The 25,726-nt window shown below is 37.0% G+C and overlaps 1 protein-coding gene across 1 annotated transcript in view; it reads left to right on the top strand.

Annotated features, from left to right (window-relative positions):
• Positions 1-21,105, top strand: part of Smc2 (structural maintenance of chromosomes 2) — a 48,082-nt gene extending 26,977 nt beyond the window's left edge. Inside the window, exons 18-25 of the mRNA XM_048419898.3 lie at positions 2,499-2,692; positions 3,504-3,647; positions 7,075-7,269; positions 8,835-9,035; positions 10,403-10,519; positions 14,968-15,128; positions 17,413-17,560; positions 19,333-21,105. Coding sequence (XP_048275855.2) covers positions 2,499-2,692; positions 3,504-3,647; positions 7,075-7,269; positions 8,835-9,035; positions 10,403-10,519; positions 14,968-15,128; positions 17,413-17,560; positions 19,333-19,491 — 1,319 coding nt within the window. The 3' untranslated portion in view covers positions 19,492-21,105. The remainder of the gene's footprint in view (positions 1-2,498; positions 2,693-3,503; positions 3,648-7,074; positions 7,270-8,834; positions 9,036-10,402; positions 10,520-14,967; positions 15,129-17,412; positions 17,561-19,332) is intronic.
• The last annotated feature ends 4,621 nt before the right edge of the window (positions 21,106-25,726 follow it).

Raw genomic sequence — 25,726 nt, 5'->3', positions numbered from 1 at the left:
GCTGGGAATTAAAGGTATGTGTCACCACTTCCTGGCCGCTCTGACTGCTTAGCTCAACACTCTGATCTTCAATCAAGCTTTATTTGTTAGATTGCAAACAAAATATCACTACAGATCATCTTCCTTTTTATTATGCAACACCAAAGTGTGTCCTTTTACCAATATTTACATTAGTATGGGAAAATCTTTATTTCTTTATGTCCTCATTTCTGTAAATTATTTTATAGACATTTCATAGTTCTCTAATCTTAAAATTGTGAGCAGGTGGCAATGAACATTTAAGCTAGGATTTAATTTGCATTTCACTCATCATTAAGGTTTGGGATATTTTTTGTATGTTTATTGGATCTTTGTGTTTCTATTTCTGTAAACTTTCTATTTGCCCATTTTTCCTATAGGTAGCTTCTTTTCTCCTATTGCTTACATACACAAGTTGTTTTTTTTTAATTGATACTTATTGAGCTCTACATTTTTCTCTGCTCCCCTCCCTGCCTCTCCCCTACTCCCTTCAATCCTCCTCCAGGGTCCCCATTCTCTCAATTTACTCAGGAGACCTTGTCTTTTTCTACTTTCTACTTCCCATGTAGATTATGTAGATTATATCTATGTAAGTCTCTCTTAGTGTCTGCATTGTTGTCTAAATTCTCTGGGATTGTGGTTTGTAGACTGGCTTTCTTTGCTTAATGTTTTCTAGCTCCATCCATTTTCCTACAAAATTCAAGCTGTCGTTATTTTTTTCTGCTGTGTAGTATTCCATTCTGTAAATGTACCACATTTTTCTTATCCATTCTTCGATTGAGGGGCATTTAGGTTGTTTTCAGGTTCTGGCTATGACAAACAAAGCCACTATGAACATAGTTGAGCACATGTCCTTGTGGTACAATTGAACATCCTTTGGATATATACCCAAACGTGGTATTACTGGGTCTTGAGGAAGGTTGCTTCCTAATTTTCTGAGAAATCGCCACACTGGCATCCAAAGGGGTTGTACCAGCTTGCATTCCCACCAGCAATGCAGAAGTGTTCCCTTTGCCCCACAAAGCTGTCATCAGTGATTTTGATCTTGGCCATTCTGACAGGTGTAAGATGGAATCTCAGAGTTGTTTTGATTTCCATTTCTCTGATGGCTAAGGATGTTGAACATTTCCTTAAATGTCTTTCAGCCATTTTAGATTCCTCTGTTGAGAGTTTTCTGTTTAGGTCTGTAGTCCATTTTTTTTATTGGATTATGTGATCTTTTGGTGTCCAATTTCTTGAGTTGTTTGTATATTTTGGAGATCAGACCTCTGTCTGATGTGAGGTTAGTGAATACAAAAGTTTTTAATGTTCAGTCCAATGTTGTTTATAGCTACTTTCCTGTTGCCGCTCAATTTGGAGGTGTGAGCCTATGAGAGGCTGGGAGAGTGATCCTAAAAGTGAGGTCAACTAAAGTCTCTGCAATAGTCAGCTTTATTCAGAGCATCAGACAGTTTATATTCTGAGGTTATTCTTGAGGGTTAAGCAAGGTCATGTGAGCAAAAGTCACAAGTTTGGGCTGTATTCACTCATGAGGGCGAGATCACTTTAGTTTAAGCTGTATATAGTCAGGAGACAACTCATGCTCGGAAACAGGTAAGAAGATGGTGGGTAATCTAAAGTAAAGCTCACTCCTATTGTTATTCCTGGGAGGGCCACGAAAGCACGTTCCAAGAACAACCCATGTTATGGAGGAACAGAAATTAAAAGACTGTTCTTACTTACTCAGAGCTTTCTCATAAGGTCTCAGAAATCTCACACAGCCTCATGATGGACATGTTCCGACACTTTCCTTTACAAATTCCTGAAGGGTTTTTTTTTTTTTTAAAAAAAAAAAAAAAGCTTTTTTTCCCTCTTTTCATTATAATTTGTATATAGCAATTTGTTTTGTTTTTGTCATTCATTATGACAAAAATCTGCACAAGCATTTTGCTACTGGTGTTTTACTCTGCACTAAAAAGTCATGGGAAAATATCCAGTGTTATCTTTTGAAATTATATTTGCATGATGGGTCCTAGCTCTGACTGATGTCACACATGAGAGGAGCATATCCACTTTTTCTTGTTTGCTTATCACGGAAGGCTGCTTGGTGGCCATAAATAGACAGGATCACTGTAAGCTTGTGCTAGCTGTAAAATCAATTAAAATAGTATGGCACCAGTATTGATTTGAGTTTTAAGATAGGAGGCGTAATTCAGTAGTGCATCCTGTGCTTTATATATGCAAGGCTTAAAAACAAAAGCACTTTCCCACACAGAAATACAAAATGTGATCTTTCAGTAGAACCGAAATATTTCACAGGTCTCAAATCAGTCTTTTAGTAGGATTTCTGTTTCATTATTCCATTTCCAAAACAGCCACAATGCTTTAAAAATTTCAAGCTCTCGCTCCTAGTTTTCCCAAAACATTGCTTAAATTAATTTAATTTATAAGCGTTTATCTGTGTTACTAAATTATCCATGCTTAACTACCTTGTGGTGCAGAGGAAAGTGAGGAAACATTAAAAAACACCAAAGAAATCCAAAAGAAAGCTGAAGAAAAGTATGAGGCATTGGAGAATAAAATGAAAAATGCAGAAGCTGAAAGAGAGAAAGAGCTAAAGGATGCTCAGAAAAAGCTGGATTGTGCCAAAACAAAGGCAGACGCATCTAGCAAGAAAACGAAAGAAAAACAACAGGTAAGAACCTCCCTTCAAATGGTGGCAATCCTTTTAAATCGGCATAGAGTAGGTGAGGAAATGTCATTGGCTGTCCTTACTCGTCAGTAGTGATTCTAAAATCTAAGCACCTTGTGTAAATTTTATATTATGCTTCTTATAAGCCAAACACTGTTCTCTGTAACCCCTGCATTTGCAGCTCAGGAGCAAATCATGTGATGTGGCTTGTGTCTTAACAGGTTATGTTCTTATTTATCACTACCTTCGTGGATGTGCACTGTCAGAAACTGAAGAGCAAGCATACTATATTTACAAGGAGTCTTAGGATTGTAGACTTATTCTTAGTATCTTTTGAATGCTGCCAGAGCTGGTATTTGAACTTTTTTTGTCTTCAAAGACTGCACCCTACACTCTAAACTTTACCTCTTTACCCAGCTTAAAATTCTTTTAATAAATAGTTTCACAATAATTTTTCAGTGAACTAAAAGTCTATTTTGGAAAACAAAATCAAGAAACAAGTTTTTGCATATTGAAATATTTTGTCAATAAATAAAGCTCACTAGTGCATAGATTATGTAGAATTTTATTACTTTGCTTTAGTATAATTAAAGATAAAGAAAATAATTTATGCAATATTCTAATCTTAAAATTTATGCATTTTTAAAGGGAAATAAGCTTCTGTTTTCTTTTTTTCTGAAGAAATAACTTGGTTTGTTGGTAGTTTAATACTAAATAGTTACCCTTAGTTAAATGAAAATACTGTTAATTTTTAATCCCTGTATGAACCTAAATTATTTGCCAGAAAGTAACCTTAAAAGCAATGTTTTTGTAGGAAGTTGAAGCTATCACTCTGGAGCTGGAAGAACTCAAAAGAGAACATGCTTCTAATAAACAGCAGCTTGATGCTGTGAATGAAGCCATCAAAGCCTATGAAGGTCAGATTGAAATGATGGCAGCTGAGGTTGCTAAAAATAAGGTAAGGATTATTGGTCAAATTAGAGAAATAAAAAAAAAAACACCCAGAAAGGTTTTGGGTTCAAAGAGCACACTGAAGCAGATTGTCCTTTGGGGTTAGAGATTTATTAACACCGCAGAAGACTGCATGCTGAGGGATCTGAGAGGCCAGGCCCCAAGGCTAGATGCATACTATGGTAGAGGGCTCCCAGGAGAGCTCTGGGCCTTCCACAGAAAGGGAGAGTTCCTTGCCAAGTGGATGCTGAGTAATTCACAGCAATGTAATTCTCAATAAGGTGAGCTGCGGTTCTCAGGCTGGCTAGGCTTGGGCAGGCGTGGTGCTTGCAGTGTGAGGAAGAAAGGAAAGATGTCGATATGGGACTTACATGTGGGGGATAGAGAGAGAAGGAGCATGCCTAGTTAGGGTGTGCCCATTATCAGAGTGAAGGGTGTGTCAAGGTCGCCCTCTGTCTCTTAGAATCTTATTACGTGAGCCTGTAAGTTTCTTAAGAAAGTGAGAATTATGTCCCCTATTATTTTCCTGAAATTGGTCGTCTGGGGAGTCTGTTAGAGTCTGTTAGTTTCTTGTGGGGGGGGATGCTGCATAGCACCTTTGTGAAGGGGCTGTTGTGGATGAGTGTGGCGTAGTTAGCTCCTAGCCTGAAACTTAACACTCATCTACTTAGAAAACGTTGAACTGCGGTGGCCTACTTGGTACTTTAGGTCTTTCCACTTACAATCAGAGCATGAGGGGACATGGGGATTCCAGAAAGTTATGAAATGACATCAGGGCTTCAGCCTGAGTCTCCTCAACCAAATCCATACAAGTAAATGAACCGAGTTTAAAGGAAAAAAAAAATAACTGTTTGCAAGTAAGGGTTGATCCCTAGGGATTAAGAATTTTAAGGCATAAAGAACAATAGAAAGAAATAGGTGTTATCTCAGGGACTGAGGTGATGATCCTTAGATAATAGCAGATCTTCCTTGGAGCCCCACTCCACCCACAGGGCTGAGGACTAGGTAGATCGAACTGCAGAATGTGATTGACTTGGTAAAGATTTAGGTTTCCCAGAAAAAAAAAAAAAAAAAAAACTATGCACAGAAAGGTTATATATGTGTGGTGCCTGCTGGGAAATAAATTCCTATGAACACCAGCCATTGGATGGTATTCAGACTGGAACTAAGTAAAACCCCTTGCTCAGATGCCAGGTACTGTCCCCTCTTCGTCGTAAGCCTACCTGTGAGACAAGCACACTGACCAGCAAGTACAGTCCCTTCTGCCTACAGCATCTATGTAATGCAAAAATATTGTTGAAACTAATGAGGAAGAAATGACCAGTTCTCAGAAGCACGACTGTGAAAGTTAGGATTCAGAATCTTAGGAATTTTCCATACTCATACCTATTTTTAATTATCTGAAATTCTTTTGTAGTATTTCTACCACTTCTGTAATAACAACCTTCATTTCTCTAGTATTTGAGTTGTTAGCTGAGATGCTGTTCTTATTTCTGGCATGAGTTTCGTGTTAATTAAATACACACTATATTAGTAGCAGAATAGCAATTTTTAACTACTCCTTTTTCTGACTAAGAATTTATAATTTGTCTCAGCTTTATGTTTTGTGTTGATGGGATAATTTTCAGTTTCTGTTCAATTTTTTTTCTTCCAAGGTAAATTTCACTTTTGTTGTTCTGATATCCCTTAATTTGATCATATATTTTTTTCCTCTTAATTCCTTCTTCTGTCTTCTACTGTGCTCTATCAATACCATGTTGTTTTCTTCTAATAGGAAGTTATAAGATCGATGACTTGATCTTTGAAGGTTGTTCAATCAGACTTTAATAATGAAATGATTCCCTTTGCTGATAGAGCAGATAAGCATGCTTGCTGAGAGCTAAGGAAGAAGTGAACCCCCTGTTGACTAATTTGCTTGAGATAAACAAGATTAAAGCTCCGTTTTTGCTCAGTCTGAAGTGACAGAGCACGTGTGTGTGTGTCTTCTACCAGTGCAGAAAAGACTGCCAGTCACACCTGCAGTGCACGTACATCTTGGTACGAGATTCTTTATAAGCATGCTCTGTCGGACATAGTTAAGGCTGAGAAGACTGTGTGTGGTATTTCCTCTTTAAGGTAGCAGAATTTTACTTATTTCATTCTTTTCTTCAAAGGGTTTTAAAAGTTAAAATAGCTTCAGATATTTACGATGACGCTTGAATGTTCTTCCTCCTGCAGAAAACGATTAATAAACCCAGCTAGGCACTGAAAGGAGATTAGGTCGCTCTGAGCACATCTAACTTTCTGAGGTAGAACACTGTTGTTCAGAATTACATTGTTTCCCTAATTGTTCCCCCATCTAAATTATCATTGGGTTGTGATTACTTAAGGAGATCATTTCTTACAGTCCATCTTAGTGATTCTACTGCTGTGAAGAGACACCATGACTGAGGCAACCCTTGTAAAGGAAAAACATTTAGTCAGGTGGCCTACATTTTCAGAGGTTTAGTTAGTCACCTTGGTGCGACAGTATGGTGTGCAGGCAGAAATAGTGCTACAGCATGGTGCGCAGGCAGATGTGGTACTGGAGATGTAGCCGAATGTCTAACATCTTGGCTTTGGGGCAGTAGGAAGTCTTTTGGCAGATTAACTTCACTTGGTTTAGTCTTGATTTTTTTCCCCCTAATGTAAATATAAGTTGAATATAAGTTTTATTGTTGTTGTTGCATGTAATCATGCTTAATGAGCCTGTGATCGGATCTTTACCAAAAGGACATTTAAAAACTAGGGTGAAGCTAAGGGGTTTGAGAGAGTTAGCAGACTAAAACAATGCTATCATTAGTACTTGAGAAGTTAGGTAGTGTCCACCCTAGGAAGCAGGTGGTAGTGAAAGTCGGGGTGAGAAAATTTTCTTTTCTACAGGTCTTAAAACAAAAGAGTTCTCTTGGTTTCTGGTTTGACCACTATATTCAAATGAAGAGCTGTGCCATTTCTCAACACTGTTCATCTCCATCTCCTTACATCTGCGAGGGGGGAGTCATATATCAGCCTTACATGTCTCGCGCCCTCACCCTTGTCCTTCCTAGATAAATGTTCTTTGGGATCTGTCAACTTGTCGTCTTGTTAACTATTTCGAGCCTCACTTTTTAATCTAGAGACATAGCAGGTCAACTTTGTCCCAGGCATTTCATTCTACCTGCGTTGCATACAGCTAAAGCTTGTTTCCAGCGTGAATGATGTACCAGCCTGGTTCATTAAGGGGTAGGCCAAGGTTTATCATGTGTTTGGATCCATGACTCACTTTATGAGGGTGTAAAATGGGAAGTGTTAGACAACCCTTTACCTGTAGTCACGCTGACATGTTTTCCAGAAGTCTGTCAGACAAACTTGGAACAGAACTAAAATCTTGACGTATTAGCTTAACTTTGTGTTTTTCATTTTTGTTGTTGTTTTAGGAATCAGTAAATAAAGCTCAAGAAGAGCTGACAAAGCAAAAAGAAATAATAACGGCCCAAGACAATATAATTAAAGAAAAACGTACAGAAGTGGCTAAACACAATTTACAGAACAATGATTCTCAACTTAAGATTAAGGAGTTAGATCACAGCATCAGCAAACATAAGCGTGAAGCCGACGATGCTGCTGCAAAGGTAAGTAAGGTTCTGTTCAGTTCTGCAACCTGGGTGATCGAGTTGTTACCTCTGAGCTCTTGAAAAATTCTAGCAGCTCTTCAACAGGAAACTTAGTACAAATGGCAGAGCCATAGCCTAAAGTCTATTTGAGTTTACAGATTATTAACTGTTCTAACAGTCATTTTCAGTAAACGACCCAAATGGTTTGTTTTTAAATTTAATTGTAACATTTATTCCTCTTTATGAGCTATATTTCTATATAATTGATATCTAGTAAGATTGATATTTTAATCCATACTCATTGACAAAACTTATTAGTAATGATAATATGCACTCTTTATCTTATTACAAGTTGAATTTGAAGAACTCACAAAATTATGTATATATAGGTCTCATTTTAAGAGACTTTAGTTTTCGGGTTTCCTTATATTCAGGTGTCAATGCTATCCATACAGCATTATTGCAAATACAATGTGCAATGCAGTTATTTTAAAGTTATTCCACATTTTAATTGGATTTGAAGTCTTCCTTTGCTGTGGCACAGTACCTTGAGTATATGGTTGCCTATGTAAAATTTCTTATATCAGACACTATGCTGAAGATGCAAAGATAAGTAGCGTGTCCACATATACCATCAGAGATCTAACAGATCATCTCAGAAACTAGATACAATTGAAAGAGGTCCCATTGCAGTGGAAGTGGTGAGGGTAAATAGATTGACAAGTATTACATTCCACTGATCAGAATGAATCTCACCCAGTTGTAGAGAAAAAACGTTAAGGTTTATAATTTCAAGTTTGAAGTGGTTGTATTATATGAAAAGGTTACATTTTACCTTGTTAGAAGGGGTGGAAGTAGGGATAGTCAATATTTGAAATATTTTTTCTATGATTATAATTCTGAGATAATTATTAGGTAGTCACAATTAGGTTTCCATGATTTCATCAAATAAATGACTATTTCTAAGGAAGTTTAACTACACACCAATTAATTTTTGCTGTAATAGATTGGATTTAGTAAAATCTGAATGAGCTCATCTGACTTACATTTTAATAGAGATGTTTTGAATACAGAAATGAAACATCTTCAATCTAGAAATCCTAAGTGCTCCATAATTTAAAACATGTTGTATGTCAACATGTCATAAGGAGAAAATTCAACACCTGGCCTCATACTAGGTCAAAATGAAAGTAAAGAAGCAGTAAAAACGTCGTGTAAAATTGTCTTCAGGTCCTGTGTGAATTCAGATACTGTGGGAAGCACTTCTGGGCCAGACTGTTGGAACAAAGGACCCTGCACTTTGTAAACTTTCTCTTTCACTCGTCCTGCTGCTGGGTGGTGGGAAGATCCTGGTCTGTGCAGTCTGTGTTTGGGTCTGCGATCCCCTGCACAGGGCCCGTCCTTACTGCTGTAGATGAGCTACCCTAGCCTTTTTTTGTCTATGTCATTGTGATTCCTTTTTTTCTTTTCTTTCTTCTTCCTTCCAAATATTTGATTTCAAAGTAGTAAACATTTAGGAAACTGGTTTGAAAATGTTTGGTTCAAATACAGTTATAGTTCTTTCTTTTTCCATATGTGGCCAGGTATCCAAAATGTTGAATGATTATGACTGGATTAATGCTGAGAAGCACCTCTTTGGTCAACCTAACAGCGCCTATGATTTCAATACAAATAACCCGAAAGAAGCTGGTCAGAGACTTCAGAAGTTACAAGAAGTAAAAGAGAAACTAGGAAGAAATGTCAATATGAGAGCTATGAATGTCCTGACAGAAGCCGAGGAGCGGGTGAGTCTGCTCCTATCACTGTTCAGCCATATAGAACAGCGTAGGGCTGTGATGGAAGCTGGCCTCTAGGATGGTGTTGTTAGATCAGACCTTGGCCTCATGTAGTAGGTGCCTGTGTTTAAGATGCATAGTGTGGTAGGACTTGTTTATTTTTATTAGATCAGGATACCTGAACTTTAATACCTTTTTTTTTTTTTAAAGAATGTTGAAAGAAAAATGTTTAAAGAATTAGAAGAAGGTTGTCCTGGTTTGGGTTACTCCTGCTATGATAAACTCCGTGACAAAAAGCCATTTGGGAAGGACAGGGTTTATTTGCCTTACATATAGGCCCTGGGTACACTCTGTCATTGAGGAAAGCCAGTGCAGCAACTGGAGGAGCCTGGAGGCAGAAGCTAAAGTAGAGACCACAGAGAAGTGCTGTTCACTGGCTTGCTCAGCCTGCTTTCTTATAGAACCCAGGATAATATGCCCAAAGGTGGCCACTGCTCACAATGGAGTAGGCTTTCTTACTTAATCGTTAATCAGAGTGCCCCACAGACTTCCTTATAGACGACAGTGCTCAAGACATTTTCTCAATTCTAGTTCCTCTTCCTGGATGACTTGGACAGGTTGACAAAAAACCTGAAGAAGCACCAAGGTTCTCTATTGATGAAGAGTTGACCTCTCCCCTCATGTTTTGTGTCTGTTTATATAAGAACTGAACTTACAGAATAAATAAGATGTTACTGTAAAGGTTGCAGGACTGACTCAAGCCCCCTTGAGCTGTGGAACTTAGGAGGAGTGGGTTAGGACGGGTGTTAGCGAGTTCCGTGATGTCAGTCGTGAGGCCTCCCCGCTGCAGCCCTCAGAGAGCGCATCCCAGGAATGCGGAGCAGTGCAGGAACATAGAACATGGATGGGTTTATTATGTTCAAAGGACTGAAAGAGACCCAAACTGCAGATCCTGAGGAAGACTTGATTCTATAGTCAGAGAAGTAAGGGCCAATTACTGTGTTACACAGGACATGCATGTCACTGTGAAGAAGTAAAAGTTTGTTCATGGCACTGCTGAAAGTGACCACTTGTACTTTAGTTTTCTAGTTTTCGTGTTATTCCTGGTCGCTAGGCAGGAAAGGACTATTAGTATGTCTAAATATTTTTAGAACTTAAAAATTCTTGGTTCTGGTAGTTGGATTTTCCTATATATTGTTAATATGTTTACTTTTCTCATCATTTGGTTTGCATTACAGTTCTGGTACATTGTATCTTTCTAGGAAATAGGATTGTGTTATGTTTAAAAATAATGAAATTTTTTTATGGCTCAGTACATCCCAGAATGTGAAAGAAATTTTGTATTTTACAAATAAATTATCCCATTTTCCCTACAGTATAATGACTTGATGAAGAAGAAAAGAATTGTAGAAAATGACAAATCCAAAATTCTTGCCACTATTGAAGATCTTGATCAGAAGAAAAACCAAGCCCTAAATATTGCTTGGCAAAAGGTACTTGTTTCCCAAAATGTAATCCCAAGTCAAGGATAGAGGATCACATGAGTGGGTTTACACTGAGAGCAGCTCAGTGTGACTTGAGTGAGGCCTGTGCTCACACCTGAGCTGAAGCCTCCGCCACTTCTCAAATGTGCCTTTGTCTTGACGCAAAGAAACACCTTTATGTCACATCCTCATTTATCATGACTGTTACTTTCAAAGGAAACACTTTATTCTCCCTCCTCTGTGAGAGTGCTGTTTCTTCTATTGGAAGAAAACCTCAGTGCTCTCCAGCGTCTGCTCCCCACACAGCTGCTTCACCCTGAGAGCATCACTCCCCACTTGACAGCTAGCTAGAAACAAGGGCCTTCCAAGAATGCAGTTTCTCTATCTTTTGTTTCACTTACCATTTCAGTACATTCCTATACCCCAGATCTGTACAACTCAATAAACTCCAATGCCAAAATACAGACTTGGAGTATGTTTGGTGTTGGTACAATTATGATGATTTGCAAGTTCTGTAAATTGAAGTTTAAAAAGATATAGTAAAACTTTTAAAATAAAATACCGTTGTAATTGCCATGTAGTTACTGTTCATGTTTAAAGGGTATGCTGTGACATTTCATGATATGCAATATGTAATAATAAGACAGGCACTCAACATACTCGCTTCCAACATTTAATACTTCTTTCTACTAAGAACATCAAAATCTGGGTTGGTTTGTTGGGTTTTTTGTTGCGTTTTTGGTTTTTTTGGAACTATTTTGAATTTTCCATTAATTGCAGTCAGCAGTAGCTATCATCCTGTGATATAAAACAGGGAAATTCATTCCTCTTAATCTGAAGGCATGCCTGCGCCGGTTAACATCGCTCTTCTCCGCTCTTCTCTCCATTCTTCCGGGTTCATAATGCCTCTTTCCTTCTAATGCTTACATTTCATTCAGGTGTTAGTTAACATTTCTCATTGCTTGACAGAAGGAAGGGCTATGTTGACTCACATCTTGTGACTATACTTTGCGTCCTGAGGCAGTGGCCGGTGACTGATCACATTGTACCCACAATCAGGAAGCAGAGAGGCATAGCTGTGGGGTGGTCTCCTCACTCTTTAATTCAGTCTAGGACTCTAACCCTGAGCTACATATAAGATAAGCCTTCTTGTTTCAGTTAAACCTCTCCAGAAATGCCCTTACAGATGTGACCAGGGAGTTGTCTCCTGGGTGATTGCAAATCCTGTCAAGTGTCAGTGAAGATAAAATGTTCTCTATGTTTATCAACCATATCCCATTTTCATTGTGTATTTATCAGTAGGCCTTAGGTTGGTTTCATGTTGTGACTCTGCATCTTTGCTGGAAGAAACTGGTCTTTCTTTATGTTGATCATTTTAACTTGAATGAGTAAATTCAATTTAACTTGAATTGTGGTTTTGATTTATGTTAATGATGTTGAACATTTTTCCTTTCCTTGTTGGCCTTTTGTGTAGCTACTTTGAAGAAATTTCTCTTTGGGTCATTCATCCATTTTTAAATCAAGTTTTGTTCTTAAGTTTAAGTTATGTGTATATTCAACATAGTAATGCTTTGTAAATTTATAGATGTTTCCCCCACTTCTTCATTCTTTAACTCTTGCTTCTTAGTTTTAGTTTTTGAGGTCATATTCTAAATATCTTGATCTCTTCATAGTTTTTTATTTAATGTTTATTAATCTTTTCATTTTCATTCTTTGTGTGTGTGTGTGTGTGTGTGTGTGTGTATGTTGCTGGTAAACTTAGTTTCCTCTGTGCATTGGTTCACTGTATCTAACTTTTGTTTTTATCCATCACTTAGTCTTTATTCTTAAAGAAATATAACCCCTTTGCCTTGAAAGATATTAATGGTAAAGATGTACTACCTCATTTCATTAACTTTTCCTGTTTCATATCTTTTTCATTTCTTTGTTCATCTTTGTTGTTTAGTGATTTTTGTAGAATTTGGTAGAATTTTATTTTCTTTTTTGTATCTTTTCTATTGTGTTATAAACTTTTGTGTTTGTTTTATGTGATTATATTCAGCATTTCTTCTAGTGTAGAACTCTAAAGTGGGACCAGTTGGGTGGTGATAAATTCCCTTAGTTTGTTTTACCTCAGAAAGTCTTTCTTTTTTCTGGTGGAAGCTTTGCAGGCTAGCTTTGTCTTGATTGCCTATTTTCTTTTGTTTTCATGAATTTGAATATCATTCCATATTTAGCAAAAAATAATTTCTTGTATTTTATCTGAATAGACAATAAAATAAAAGTATTGAAGTAGCAAGAGAAACTACAGAATATATACAAATTTGGAAAGACTAAGTACCCAGCTACTGAATCAGAAATGGGTTATTGAAAAACTTTTAAGTTTTGAGGCAGGATTTCTTTGTGTAGTCCTGACTGTTCTGAAACTTGCTCAATAGACCAGGCTGGCCTCAAGATCTACCTACCTCTTCCTCCCATGTGCTAGGATTAAAAACATGTGTTACCCAGCTAAAGAAACTTTTTAAATCTAGAGTTGAATGAGAAACAACATACAATAATATAAGAAACATAATAAAAACAGTGCAATGATGAAGATTTTGGCCTTAAAAAAAAGTAAACGTACATTTGAAAAAGAGTGATTATATAAATAACTTACTGATGTAACTTGGGGCCTTAGAAAAACAAGAGAAAGCAAAAGGCCAAATCAGTAGATGCAATGTCATTGTTAGAACATAAATTAATGAACTATTTAGAAATGAAAAGGAAAATACAACAATCAGGGAGGTACACAGTCATTAAAACAGATACCAGTGTAACTCAGAAAATTATCATATTTTACTAAATTAGAAAATGTAAAAGAATTGAGCTTCCGGACTCATCCTACTGCTTTAGTTACTGTTCTGATATGAAAAAACACCACGACCAAGGAAGGCTTTAATTGGGGGCTCTCAGTTTCAGAGGGTCCATGATCATCATGATCGGAAGCTAGTGGCACACAGGCAGGCATGGCAGTGGAGAAGTAGCTGAAAACTTATATCCTGATCTGCAGGCAGGAGGCAGAGACACTGCCTGGGCTTTTGAAACCTAAAAACCCACCCCTGTGATATACCTCCCTAACAAGACCACACCTCCTAACTCCTCCCAAATAGTTCCAACTGGGGACCAAATGTATGAACTTGTGGGGGTTGTTCTCATTCAGACCACCACACCTACCAAAGTTCAACCACAGTGGGATTAACAGCCAGACATATAGCAAGCAGTAGAATTGGAGAAGGAATGCTCAGTAGCTCACCAGTGCAGCTTTGAAAATTCAGCATCCAAGTCAATCTTTCTTCTCTTTCTCAGTGTTCAATGGTGACCTGCTATGGTAGAAGCTATTTATATTGGTATATTTAGCTTTTTGCCTGAGATAATATACGTTCTTTAGTTAGGTCCATATTCAGGAATACTGCTAGTCTTAAGCTGCATGTTTAAGTTATATAATAGGGAAACAGTTAATTATATAATTTGTAGAACAATTCAATGCCTAGATAAAATCACTGCTGAATCCCATTAAACCTTTAAAGAACTAATACCAGTGCTCCTGAAATGATTCTATAAAATCAAAATGGATGGCATGCTACCAAACCATTTTTATCAAGTCACTATTGGTCATATCAAATCCTGTGAAAGACACACATACACACACACGCACATACTGAAGAAAGCAAAAAGAAAATTATAGATCAATCTCCTTGCGTGCAGAAACTTCACACCCAAGAGTTTTTACAGTACACATAGAGCTAATAATGGTTCCTAGAAGACACCTCTCAGTGAGTCCCAAAGTTAGTACAATTGAGAATATTTTGTAAATTGATTTTGCTCTTTTCTAATTCCCAAGACTCTTGCGATGCAAATGATGTCTGTTGACTATTCAGTATGTGAGTCATCATTCCTCATTTTCTCAATTTTCAACAATAACCTAATACAGTAGAAGTTATTAATATTGGCATATGTACTACTTTTGGCTGAGGTACCATGTGTTAGGGTTAGGTTCATATCCAGGAATACTGCTTGCCTCTAGATTTCCTAAGTATATTTACTTGTGTATCTTGGATGCCTACTGCTGAATCGGAAGATTTCCCTAGAGAACATGTCTATGAAATCCTGGAGGACATGCATTTGATAAGGGGCAGTACTGGTTTCCCTGTGGTATTTTCACATTTGTCTTCTGAACTCTAAAGTTATTGGTCATATTTGTAAGACAGATGGCTAAATGCTGATCAATGCAAGTATATGCACTGAATTATCCAGTATGCCATGAATTTGGGCCTAATCTGTGTAGTCACCTGCTTCAGCAAAGCAATTCAGATAGGACCGTTTCCCCAGACCTTTTCTTTCTGACAGCCACAGCTGGCCTACTGAGTTGCATGTATATGTACTAACAATTGGAAAGTGTTCTGAAGATTAATATGGCTTTTTTAATCTATTTAATCTAGGTAAACAAAGACTTTGGCTCTATTTTTTCTACCCTTTTGCCTGGTGCCACTGCTATGCTTGCACCACCAGAAGGGCAGACAGTTTTAGATGGTCTGGAGTTCAAGGTTGCCTTAGGAAATACATGGAAAGAAAACCTAACTGAGCTTAGTGGTGGTCAGAGGTAAGTAATCCCTTTGTAATTTATAATTTCTCGTAGTTATTTTATTATAATTCATCATTTCTTTATTCTAATTCTGTTTCAGTTTTGATTTGATTGGCTGCCTTTGTAAAACTGGAAAAGCCTAATATATGAAACTACAAATTTGGTATTACCATTTGTTTAAATTAGACGGTAACAACTAGAGCTAAGTATATATAGCTCAGTGGTGGATGTAACTCAGGGTTGGAGTACCTGCCTAGCATATGCAGGGCTCTGAGTTTGCTCCCTAGCACTGAAAGAATAAACAACAAGTATAGGAGAAACAACTTGTTAGACATTTTATCATGAGCAAGTCATGTAGGGGTATCTGAACACCCGAAAGGAAAAATGAAAATACCAGTCCTGTGATTACCCAGCTTCCTCCCTAGTAATAATTGCTGTCATCAGAATCAGGGAGGGAAAGCCAACTAGCATTTAACAGTATATGCCAGACATTTAGACTCTAGTTTGAGGTTTGAGGAAGCTGCAGAGAACTAAGCATTGGGTCCGCATGTTCCTAAGGAGAACACTGCTTTAGACAAATCTAGAAAACTGAATAGTAGACCCTGACATCAATTTTATCACACACACACACACACAACGGTGCTCTTTAAAAAGGGTAGCAAAGGAAATACTAAACCTAATGTCCAACATTTAGTAAGAATTACAAGATATCAGGTGTTATCCTCACATCTGTATTGGAGAATGCCAAAAGCAGAGGAAAAAAAGATTGCCAAAATTGTGAGATCGTCTTGGTCTGGAACAGAGCTAGCTCAACCTGGGCTACACAGCAAAAGCCTGTATTTAAAATAATATAATAATAATAATATAATGTCAGTAAACTTGCAAAAGAAAACTCAGTGTGCTAACCTAGAAAAGAATAATTCTTTAAAAAAAAACAGACCTAGAAATATGAGACTTCGAGTGGATGCAAAATTAAAGTAATTGTTTTCACAATTAGAGATATAACATAGAGAGATAAAACCTGTTAAAAATAATCATGTGAAAGTGTAGAGGTAAAATATAACTGAAATGTAAATGTCATGAGATTAATGAATTAGATACTATAAAATGAAGAGCTAACTTGATGGAGCAGTCAGATCTACTTAACCTAAACTCAGGAGGAAAAAAAAAACGGTAACAACTCAAAGTCAGCTTGGTGTTCTGTGGAAGCTGCCTGACACACATGAAATTAATATTTCAAAAATAGAGGAAAACAGGAAACAGAAATATTTAAAGAAATAATGACCCCAGATCTCCCAGATATCATGAATTCTGTAAAGACCACCATTTGAGCTAGTCTAAGATAAATACTTAGATATATTGATATACTGACGCATATACAAAATTAAGAAACCTGTATAGTTATAAAATTTAAAGGCAGCCAGCAAAAAAATAAATATCATGGAGGTAAGGATGATTTGATACTTTAGACCTCTTACCCTATACTGCCAGTTGGAAGTGTTCAGAGCATTAAAAAGTGCCAAAAGAAAACGGGTCAGCCTAGAAGTGTGTTTAAGGGGAACATTCGTATTGGAGCCAATAAACTTTTTCAGACAAAACCAGAAGACTTTTATAATTCAGAAAATTATTTTAAAAATTGAGACCTCTTGTTTTTCCTTTTGAAGCTCTTTGTTATGTTTCATGTAGAAATATAATCTATACATACAGTTTGTGTGTGAGTGCATTTGTGTAGGTACATGTATAATTAAAATTTCAAAGGGTCACTAAGTCTTTATTGCTTCCTTAATAAATATATAGCCATTCTCTTACCTGTTATCTAGGCTCTAAATAAACAGTTGGGGTAGGGATAAATGTCATTTGTTAGAAAGGAACAAGATCCAGGGCTGCAAAGATATCCCATAGGTGTTAGCATTGGCTGCTCTTCTAGAGGACATGGGTTTAGTTACCAGCACCCGTGTGGCAACTCAACCATTTGTGACTCCAGTCGCACCAGTTATGACATCCTCTTCTGGCCTGTGAGGATACCATGCATGTAGTGCACAAAATATATGCAGGCAAGAACCCAATACATATAAAGAATTTGTTTTTAAAAATAACATGATCTTCAGTAAGTATAAATGCCAAGTGTAATGAGAATATTAAAATTGTGTCATGAAAATCATATGCTTGTGAAGAGAGCTTTGAAACCTAGAATCTTTATGACTGTGCTGATTATCATATAAAGGACCTCGCAAAATTGCTCTAGTGTTTTGATAGAATGTCTGTAAATGTTTATGGCTTTACTTCCTCCACCTTTTCTCAGGTCTCTAGTGGCTCTGTCACTAATATTGTCCATGCTCCTCTTCAAACCTGCTCCAATTTATATCTTGGATGAGGTAGATGCGGCCTTGGATCTTTCTCACACACAGAACATTGGGCAGATGCTGCGGACGCACTTCACACATTCTCAGGTAGGCCACTCCAGAGAATGGCTCTTTTACAAAGCCATCACTGTTAAGTTAGATATTTGAAATTTTTTTGGACTGTAGCTCAATGCTGGAGTCCTTGCCTACCATGCAAATTATCAAAAGGAGGGTCAGTCTCCCTTGAAGGAAAGAAGCAGGCATTAAGACTGTTGATTTAAACATGATGAAGAATACAACTTAGAATAGATTTAGTGATAATATAAACGTTTTATGTAGCTCTTTGTCACAAGGATGCCAGTCAAATAAAACTACTTCAAGAATATATTTAAGATATCAGAAATATGTGGCACATAATGGGGGAACTTCAGTTTCTCTGGGCTAAAATAGAAATTCCTTAAAGCTAAAAAGGAGCTTTTTTTCCTCTTTTTTTTTTAATGTATTGTTGTTAAAGGAGCTATAGCTGCCAAGCATGGTTGAATAAACCTACATGTAGTACACTTCTGGGGTCATGACTTGTAGTCATTCAAGAAAATGTATTATGGCAGTTTTGGGGCACCTGCAATTAAGTGGTACCTTTTCCTAAGTATTTGAAGGTGGTGTTTGGACTCAGGTAGAACTGCAAGAATTTGCAGTCTTCTTTGGTATTATTAAATTCATCACATAAAAAAAATATTCCACTCAGTGGTTCACAGCACTGGCTGCTCTTCTAGAGGACCTGAGTTCAATTCCTAGCAACCACATGGTGGCTCACAAACATCTGTAATGTGATCTCGTGCCCTCTTCTGGCCTGCTAGCATGCATGTAGACAAAACACTGTATACATGACATGATAAAAATCTATTTTTATTTTGTTGTTGTTGTTGTTGTTTTTCAAGACAGGGTTTCTGTGTAAGCTTTGGAACCTGTCCTGGAACTAGCTCTTGTAAACCAGGCTGGCCTCAAACTCACAGATATCCCCCTGCCTCTGCCTCCCGAGTGCTAGGATTAAAGGTGTGCACCACCACTGCCCGGCTTAAATAAATAAATCTTAAGAAAAAAAGAAAATTATTTCACTTAGTGACTAGAGCTAATTATAAAATAGGGAGTGCCATCCACAAAAGTCAGCTACTGGGAAGTAGTGTCCTTATATAATCAACACTGAAGGTAAAATGAAGAAACTTCTAAGTTTCTTCTACTTCTACTGTTCATTTGGTATTTGAGAATGTGCATTTTCTTGATGTTGAGTGTTTAAGGAAAGAACAGAGTGACCTCCATATAATTCTCTTTTTAAATTCAAATATATTTATATCATTTTCTTCCTTTTACTCCACCCTTCCCTCCCATGTAACTCCCCCCCATGCTTCCTAATTGATAGCCTCTTTAATTGTTACACACCACAAACGTGTGTGTGTGTGTGTGTGTGTGTGTGTGTGTGTGTGTGTGTGTATAAAACCTACTTAGTCCAATTGCGGAAACTCTTTCTTGGTTCTTTGTCTGCTATGGGTCCCCAAGACATTGCCCTCTTCTATCCATGTGTCTAATGTCAGTGTGTTAGTCATTAGCTCTTAGGAGAGGGGAGCATTGTCAGCCCAGATGGGAAATTTTCATTGTATGTGTGTTTGTGTGTGTGTATGTGTACAGTATTGAACTTGGTTTGAACTCCCTCCCTAATAAAGCCTTCCACCACTCACAGTTTACTTTTACTCTGCTGTTTTTTCTATCCTCCTATGACCCCCCCCACCCATGTTCTGTTTTGACTTTTGTGGTCTCTGTTTAAATGCTCTTATTTAAGAGAGTGAACTTCCTTAATGTTTTTGCTTTCTTTCTCTTCCCTTAAGTTCATTGTGGTGTCCCTCAAAGAAGGTATGTTCAACAATGCAAACGTCCTCTTCAAAACTAAGTTTGTGGATGGTGTTTCTACAGTAGCTAGGTTCACTCAGAGTCAAAATGGGAAGATTCCAAAGGAAGCAAAGTCCAAGGGAAAAGAGCCCAAATGAACACGTGCTGGAAGTTCAGAGAACAGACTTCTTACCTTGGCCTGCTTTTACAAATGAACGCTCAAGAATTTGGATCTAAGTTGTTTCTATAATAACATCATCATTATTTTACTTGTCTTTTTTATCACTTGTAAAAGAACAGATTCCTCTTTTCTTACCTAGTGTGATTATGGTCCAATTATTGTAGCTGTGATTACATGAATATCATCAACCTTTTTTTTTACTTACAAAAATCTTTTTATGTATTAAGGAACCTGAGATATGCCTCGCTGTTAAATTCTGGTGCAAAAGCCAAAATATAAAGAAACAGATGAAGTTATAGGAAAACTATAGCTGACAGCATATAACTAGTTTAATTTCTAAGGGCAATATTAATGAATTTTCTTTTGCTTATAAAATCTTTTGCATATAGAATATTTATAAAGCATGCCTCTGAGCCAATAAAGGGAACACAGCAATGATGGATGCACTGAGCTGAGGCCAGTCCTGTGGGAATACCATGCCAGATTCTCAGATGGGAAATGGAGATTGAGAAAATGTTTCACTTTAATGGTGTTGGGCTATCATGTTTGTATATGTGTGATAATTGATTGGTCTTTGGGAATTTTAATAGAAGCTTGGGGAGAAATGTGCTGTACCATATTATACTTGTTTCCCTTAGTGTTACTCTATTTAAAGTCCTCTAATATTATTTTAAGGTTTTCGGCAGATTTTTTATAATCCACTCAATAACCTTTTGGTGAATATAGGAACTAGCAGATTAAGTGAAAAATAATTAATTAAGTGAAAAAGTGAATCTGATAAACCTAAATAAATCTGTCTTTTCTACCAAAATAGCCCAAAGACTTGGTGATTGATGTAATTCTTAGTGCCTTCTGCCTGTACTGATCAAATGGTGAGACTCCTTTGGGAAAGCAGGAGGCGGAGCTAATGCTCACCTGAGATCCTCACCTGCAGTTCTTAGTCTCTCATGACACAATTCCACATCAGCACCTCCACACTTGGAATCCTCAGAACTCTGATGTGATCTAATCTGATTTTACATATTTTGGTCCCGTATTTCTTCCTGATATACAAGCCTTATTTGCTTGATGTTCTGCTTTTTCTGATACATTATACAAACCCTGAGTTAAACATTTCTCAAACTTCATTTGCCATACTTATCTGTGATGCCTTTAGGTAATTGTACCCTGGGATATATTAGAAATGATTTCGTTTGGAGTAGTTCTGTCTCCTTTGGGAGAGAAGAGACTAAGCTGTAAATACTGACAGTATTGATCACAGATAATGAACATTTCCCCAAGGTGTTATAAACTGTTAGTCAAAACAGTTGTGTCTAGTCACAGTGTCAGTGATACAGTATTCTAATTTGATCACAATCTAATCAATGCGAGCTGTTAATATTTTAGATTACACAGTTACAAAATAGCATTGAATTGCTGTTTTAGCCAACATTTTTAAAATGACTTATAAGGTTGACCGTTTTGTATGATTTCCTTTCTTTGGCTATAAATTATTTCCTCGTATGCCTTCCTGGTTTCTTTTTTTGTATTATGTATAATTTTGCTCTTTGAAAATTCTTGTGCATATAATAAATTTCTGTAAGACATTAAATTTTTGTAGTTTTTTTCAATGTAAGGAAGTTGTGGTATTTTATGTATATCCATAAGAAGGCAAGTTATCATTAATAACTTAAGCCAGACGCTTTTTATTTATATGTATTTTCTTATTTAGGCCTCACATAACTCTACGAGGTAATCTTTATCAGCATTGTATGACTGAGGAATCACTGAACAGAGAGGTTCAAACACTTAAAGGATGGCTGACTCTAGAAGCACTGGACACTTAGGATGATCATGCCTAATCAAAAAATGCTTGGTGTCAGAAGTGTAGCATATTGGGAGGTGCCTAACTTGTTTTTCTAATGCTGTGATAAAACTCCATAACCAAATATATATATTTGGGGCTCATAGTTGAAGAGAGTAAGAGTTGATGCAGCAGAGCATGGCTGCAAGTGGGCAAACATGACACTGGAGTAGAAGCTATGAGCTCACATCCTGATCCAGAGTATGTGCTAGTTTTTTGAAAAATTTTACAGTATACTGACAAACTTTATATTGATGAGTGTTCTAGAGTTATTACATTTTATACTTTCTATCACCAAGGAGGAAACAGTACCTCCTATTTTTGTGAAGGAAGCAGATTGAACAACTGAGAATACTGTTTGGCCTGTGTACCATGTGACAGGGTTGCTTCAAGAAGGACACAACAAGAAAAGGTTCAGTAAAAAGTAAAAGCTTTATCCCTTCAGAGCATATGACAAGGCAGAGACTCCATGGTGTAAGTGCTATTGTTAAGGGCACCATGTAGAATTTACAGTAAACTCCAGTTGGATATTCACAACACATATCCTTAGGTAAAGGATCTATACCATGCTATCTATATCAACAGCCTCACCATCTTCTGAAGCATGCTAGTGTGTTACCAGACCTTGAAGAGGAAGAGCATCTAGCCATGGGGTAGAAAGTAATCATATAGCCCCAAAACCCATCTTTAGCTCTGTTTTGTCAGATTCATCAACTCATGATTGCCGGGAGCCATCCCTAGAGGTGGACAGGTCCCAGCAGGGTATGTAAGGAGTAGGCTAGGCATGGAATGAGCCATTTCAATATCTGACAAAATAGACTTCAAACCAAACTAATCAGAAGAGATAGGGAAGGATACTACATACTCATCAGTGGAAAATTCCACCTAGAGGGCATTACAATTCTTAACATCTATGCACCAGACATAGGGCACTAAAGTTCATAAAAGAAACGCTACATCTTAAATCATACAGAGATCCTCACACATACATAGTAGGCTTTGATACCCCACTTTGACAAACAAGTCTCCAAAACAAAGATGAACAAAGAGATGCTGGCGTTAAATCATGTCATAAATCCAATGGACCTAACAAGAATACACGCCTTGGCACCTTAAAGGACTTTTTCCAACCTAGACCACATACTCAGACACAAAGCAGTTCTCAATAGATACAAGAAAATGGAAATAACAACCTGCATCCTGTCTGGTCACGTCAGATTAAAGCTGGATATCAACAACAGAAAGCTTACAAACTCATGGAAACCGAACAACTCTCTAGTGAATAAAAAATGGGTCAAGACAGAAATTAAGAAAAAAAAAAACACTTTTTAGTATGAATGAAAATGAAAACACAACATAGCCAAATATGGGACACAAGGCAGTCCTAAGAGGCAAGGTCCTAATGCTCAATTTCTACATTAAAATAAAAAGTTGGAGAGATCCTATATTAGTAACTTACATTAGCACACATAAAGACTGTAGAACAAAACAATAATACCAAATGTCAAGAAAAAAATCAAACTCCGGGCTGCAATCAGTAAAATGGAAACAAACAAAAAGCCCAGTACAAACCATCAATGTTACACCGAGTTGTTTCTTTGAGAAAATCAATAGGTTTTACAAACCCTTAGCAAAAATTAAAAGGCCGAAAGAAGATATTTCAGGTTAACAACATTAAAAACGAAAAGAGGGCATAACAGACACTGAGGAAACCCAGAGAATAACAAGGACATACTTCAAAAACCTGTACTCCACAAAATCAGAAAATCTAGAAGAAACAGATAATTTTTGCAATACATACTACTTATCAAAGTTAAGTCAGGATCAGATAAGAGTTTTAAACAAACCTATAATCCCCAGTAAAATAGAAGCAGTAATTAAAAGTCTCCCAACCAGAAAAAGCCCAGGGTTGGATGGTATTAGCACAGAATTCTACAAGACTTTCAAAGAAGAGTAAATCCCAATACTCCTCAAATCATTCTGCAAAAAAGAAACAGAAAGCACAGCCTAATTCTTTTTATGAAACCATGGTTACCCTGGCTCCCAAACCATATAAGGACCCAACAAAGAATTACAGGCCCTTATGAATTTATTCATAAAAATAATATATTTTTATGAATAAAAATCATATTCATATATGATAAATGAATCATATTCATTTATGAATATAGATGTAAAAATTCTTGATAAAATATTTGCAAACCTAATCAAAGAAGGCATCAGAAAGATTGTCTATCGTGATCAAGTAGACTTGCTTCATCCTAGAGATGAAGTGGTTTGGGGGTGGTTCATCATATGGAAATTGATGAACATGATCCAACACAGAGAACAAAAACCACATTAGCACCTCAGAAGCACAAGAGACCTTTCACAAGATTCAACTACTCCCCCCTTCAAGATAAGAATTCTGAGAAGATGCAGTGAGACAAGCCATAGCAATCATTAACTATAAATCATTCCACTAAAATCAGAAAGAAGACGAGATTGTTTACTCTCTCCATATATATCCAATAGAGTACCTGAAATCTTAGCTTCAGCAATAAGACAACAGAAGGATTGCCTTAGAAATTCCAAGAAAGTTAGGATTAATAAATAAATACACAAAAATCAGTAGCATTCTGTGGTAGGTTGAATGTAATTAACCCCCATAATCTCATAGGGAGTGTGGCCTTATTCAAGGAAGTGTTACTGTGAGGGCAGATTTTGATGTTTCCTATGCTTAGGATACAGGTCAGTGTCTCAGTCGACTTGCCTGTAAGGTGTAGGTCTCAGCTAATTCTCCTGCATGGCACCATGCTCCCCACCATGATGATAATGACCTGAACCTCTGAACTGTAAGCAAACCACCCCAATTAAATGTTTTCATTTATAAGAGTTGTCATGGTCATGGTGTCTCTTCACAGCAATAGAAACCCCAACTAAAACACCTTCTATGCAAAAAATAAACAGACTAAGAAAGTATAGTATGAGGAGTAGGCTGCGTCCTGCTGCCCGGCTAGCTTAACCCCCTGAAATAACGACACAGAAATTGTATTAATTAAATTACTGCCTGGCCCATTATCTCTAGCCTATTATTGGCTAACTCTCACATCTTGCTTTAACCCATTTCTAGTAATTTGTGTATTACCATGAGGTCATGGCTTACAAGGAAAGATTCTAATCAGCGTCAGTCTCAGGCAGGAGCTTCATGGTGTCTGCCACACTGCTTTCTTCTCAGCATTCTGTTCTGTTTACTCTACCTATCTAAGTTCTGCCCTATCAAAAGGCCAAGGCAGTTTCTTTATTAAACCAACGAAAGCAACTCATAGACAGAAGAACCTCCTATATTATTTCCCTTTTTCTGATTAAACAAAAAAGAAAGGCTTTCACTTTAACATAGTATAATTACATATAACAAACAGTTATCAAGCAAGAATTACAGTTACAATATTTATATTTATTTTATCTTTTGTCATAACAAAGGAAAACGATAACTATTCTTCAACTCCATCAAAGACTCCAGAAGGATAAAATATTACCTAAGTAAACAGGAAGTACATTGTAAGCAACTTCCAAAACTCTAGAAATGACAGAGACATCTCGCTGCCTAGACAGTCACCCAAAGTTCCTCTGTAACATTGGGGCATCCATCTTCAGCCTACAGGTCCATAGTATCCAGCAGACATTTCCATGAAGCAGGAAAATTCAAAGACAGTTCAGTCACTTTCTTCTGTATCCTGCAGAATGTCTCATGGGCTCTTTCATGAAGCAGGAACCCCAAGGGACCATCTCACCTTTAAGCAAGTTCAGCAGTCCTCTTTCTGCGGGTTCTTCATGTCCAGTTTATACAACAGTCCAGACAAGAGCAATTTCTGGCCCAAATGACTAACCAACTCCATAAGAAGCCTCTTCGATGCCCATCTTTCTCAGGAAGTATCTTGGTGCTGCCAGGAGCAGATTTGTCTCACTGTCATGAAAAGCCCTAAGTTATTAGAACATTTTAAATGCCATATTCTGTACTCTTTGAGAGATATGAAGAATGCCTATCTAACTGAAATATATCTCTATATATCTAGAAAATCTAACTAACATGACTACAAGCTTGACAGATATCAATGATTATCCATTAACAACCTATATTTCCTAATTATACACTACATTTTTAAATGAACTACATAATCACAATACCTTAATCAAGATTAGAAATACATATAACAATTGACCTTAAATTTCTATCAATAAAGCAAAATCCATACCAATGCAAATTATCCATTTCTAAATCATATCCCCCTTTAAATGTAAAAGAATATTTATATTAACGAATCAATCCCACCCCAGTTATGTTTTAAGGGGTTATTTATTTGGCGGGGGGTAAAACTTACATACACCA

The sequence above is a fragment of the Myodes glareolus genome, chromosome 16 (assembly GCF_982192425.1).
Source record: "Myodes glareolus chromosome 16, mMyoGla1.1, whole genome shotgun sequence".
In the NCBI taxonomy this organism is placed as follows: domain Eukaryota; kingdom Metazoa; phylum Chordata; class Mammalia; order Rodentia; family Cricetidae; genus Myodes; species Myodes glareolus.
This window is presented reverse-complemented; position numbering and strand designations above follow the sequence as displayed.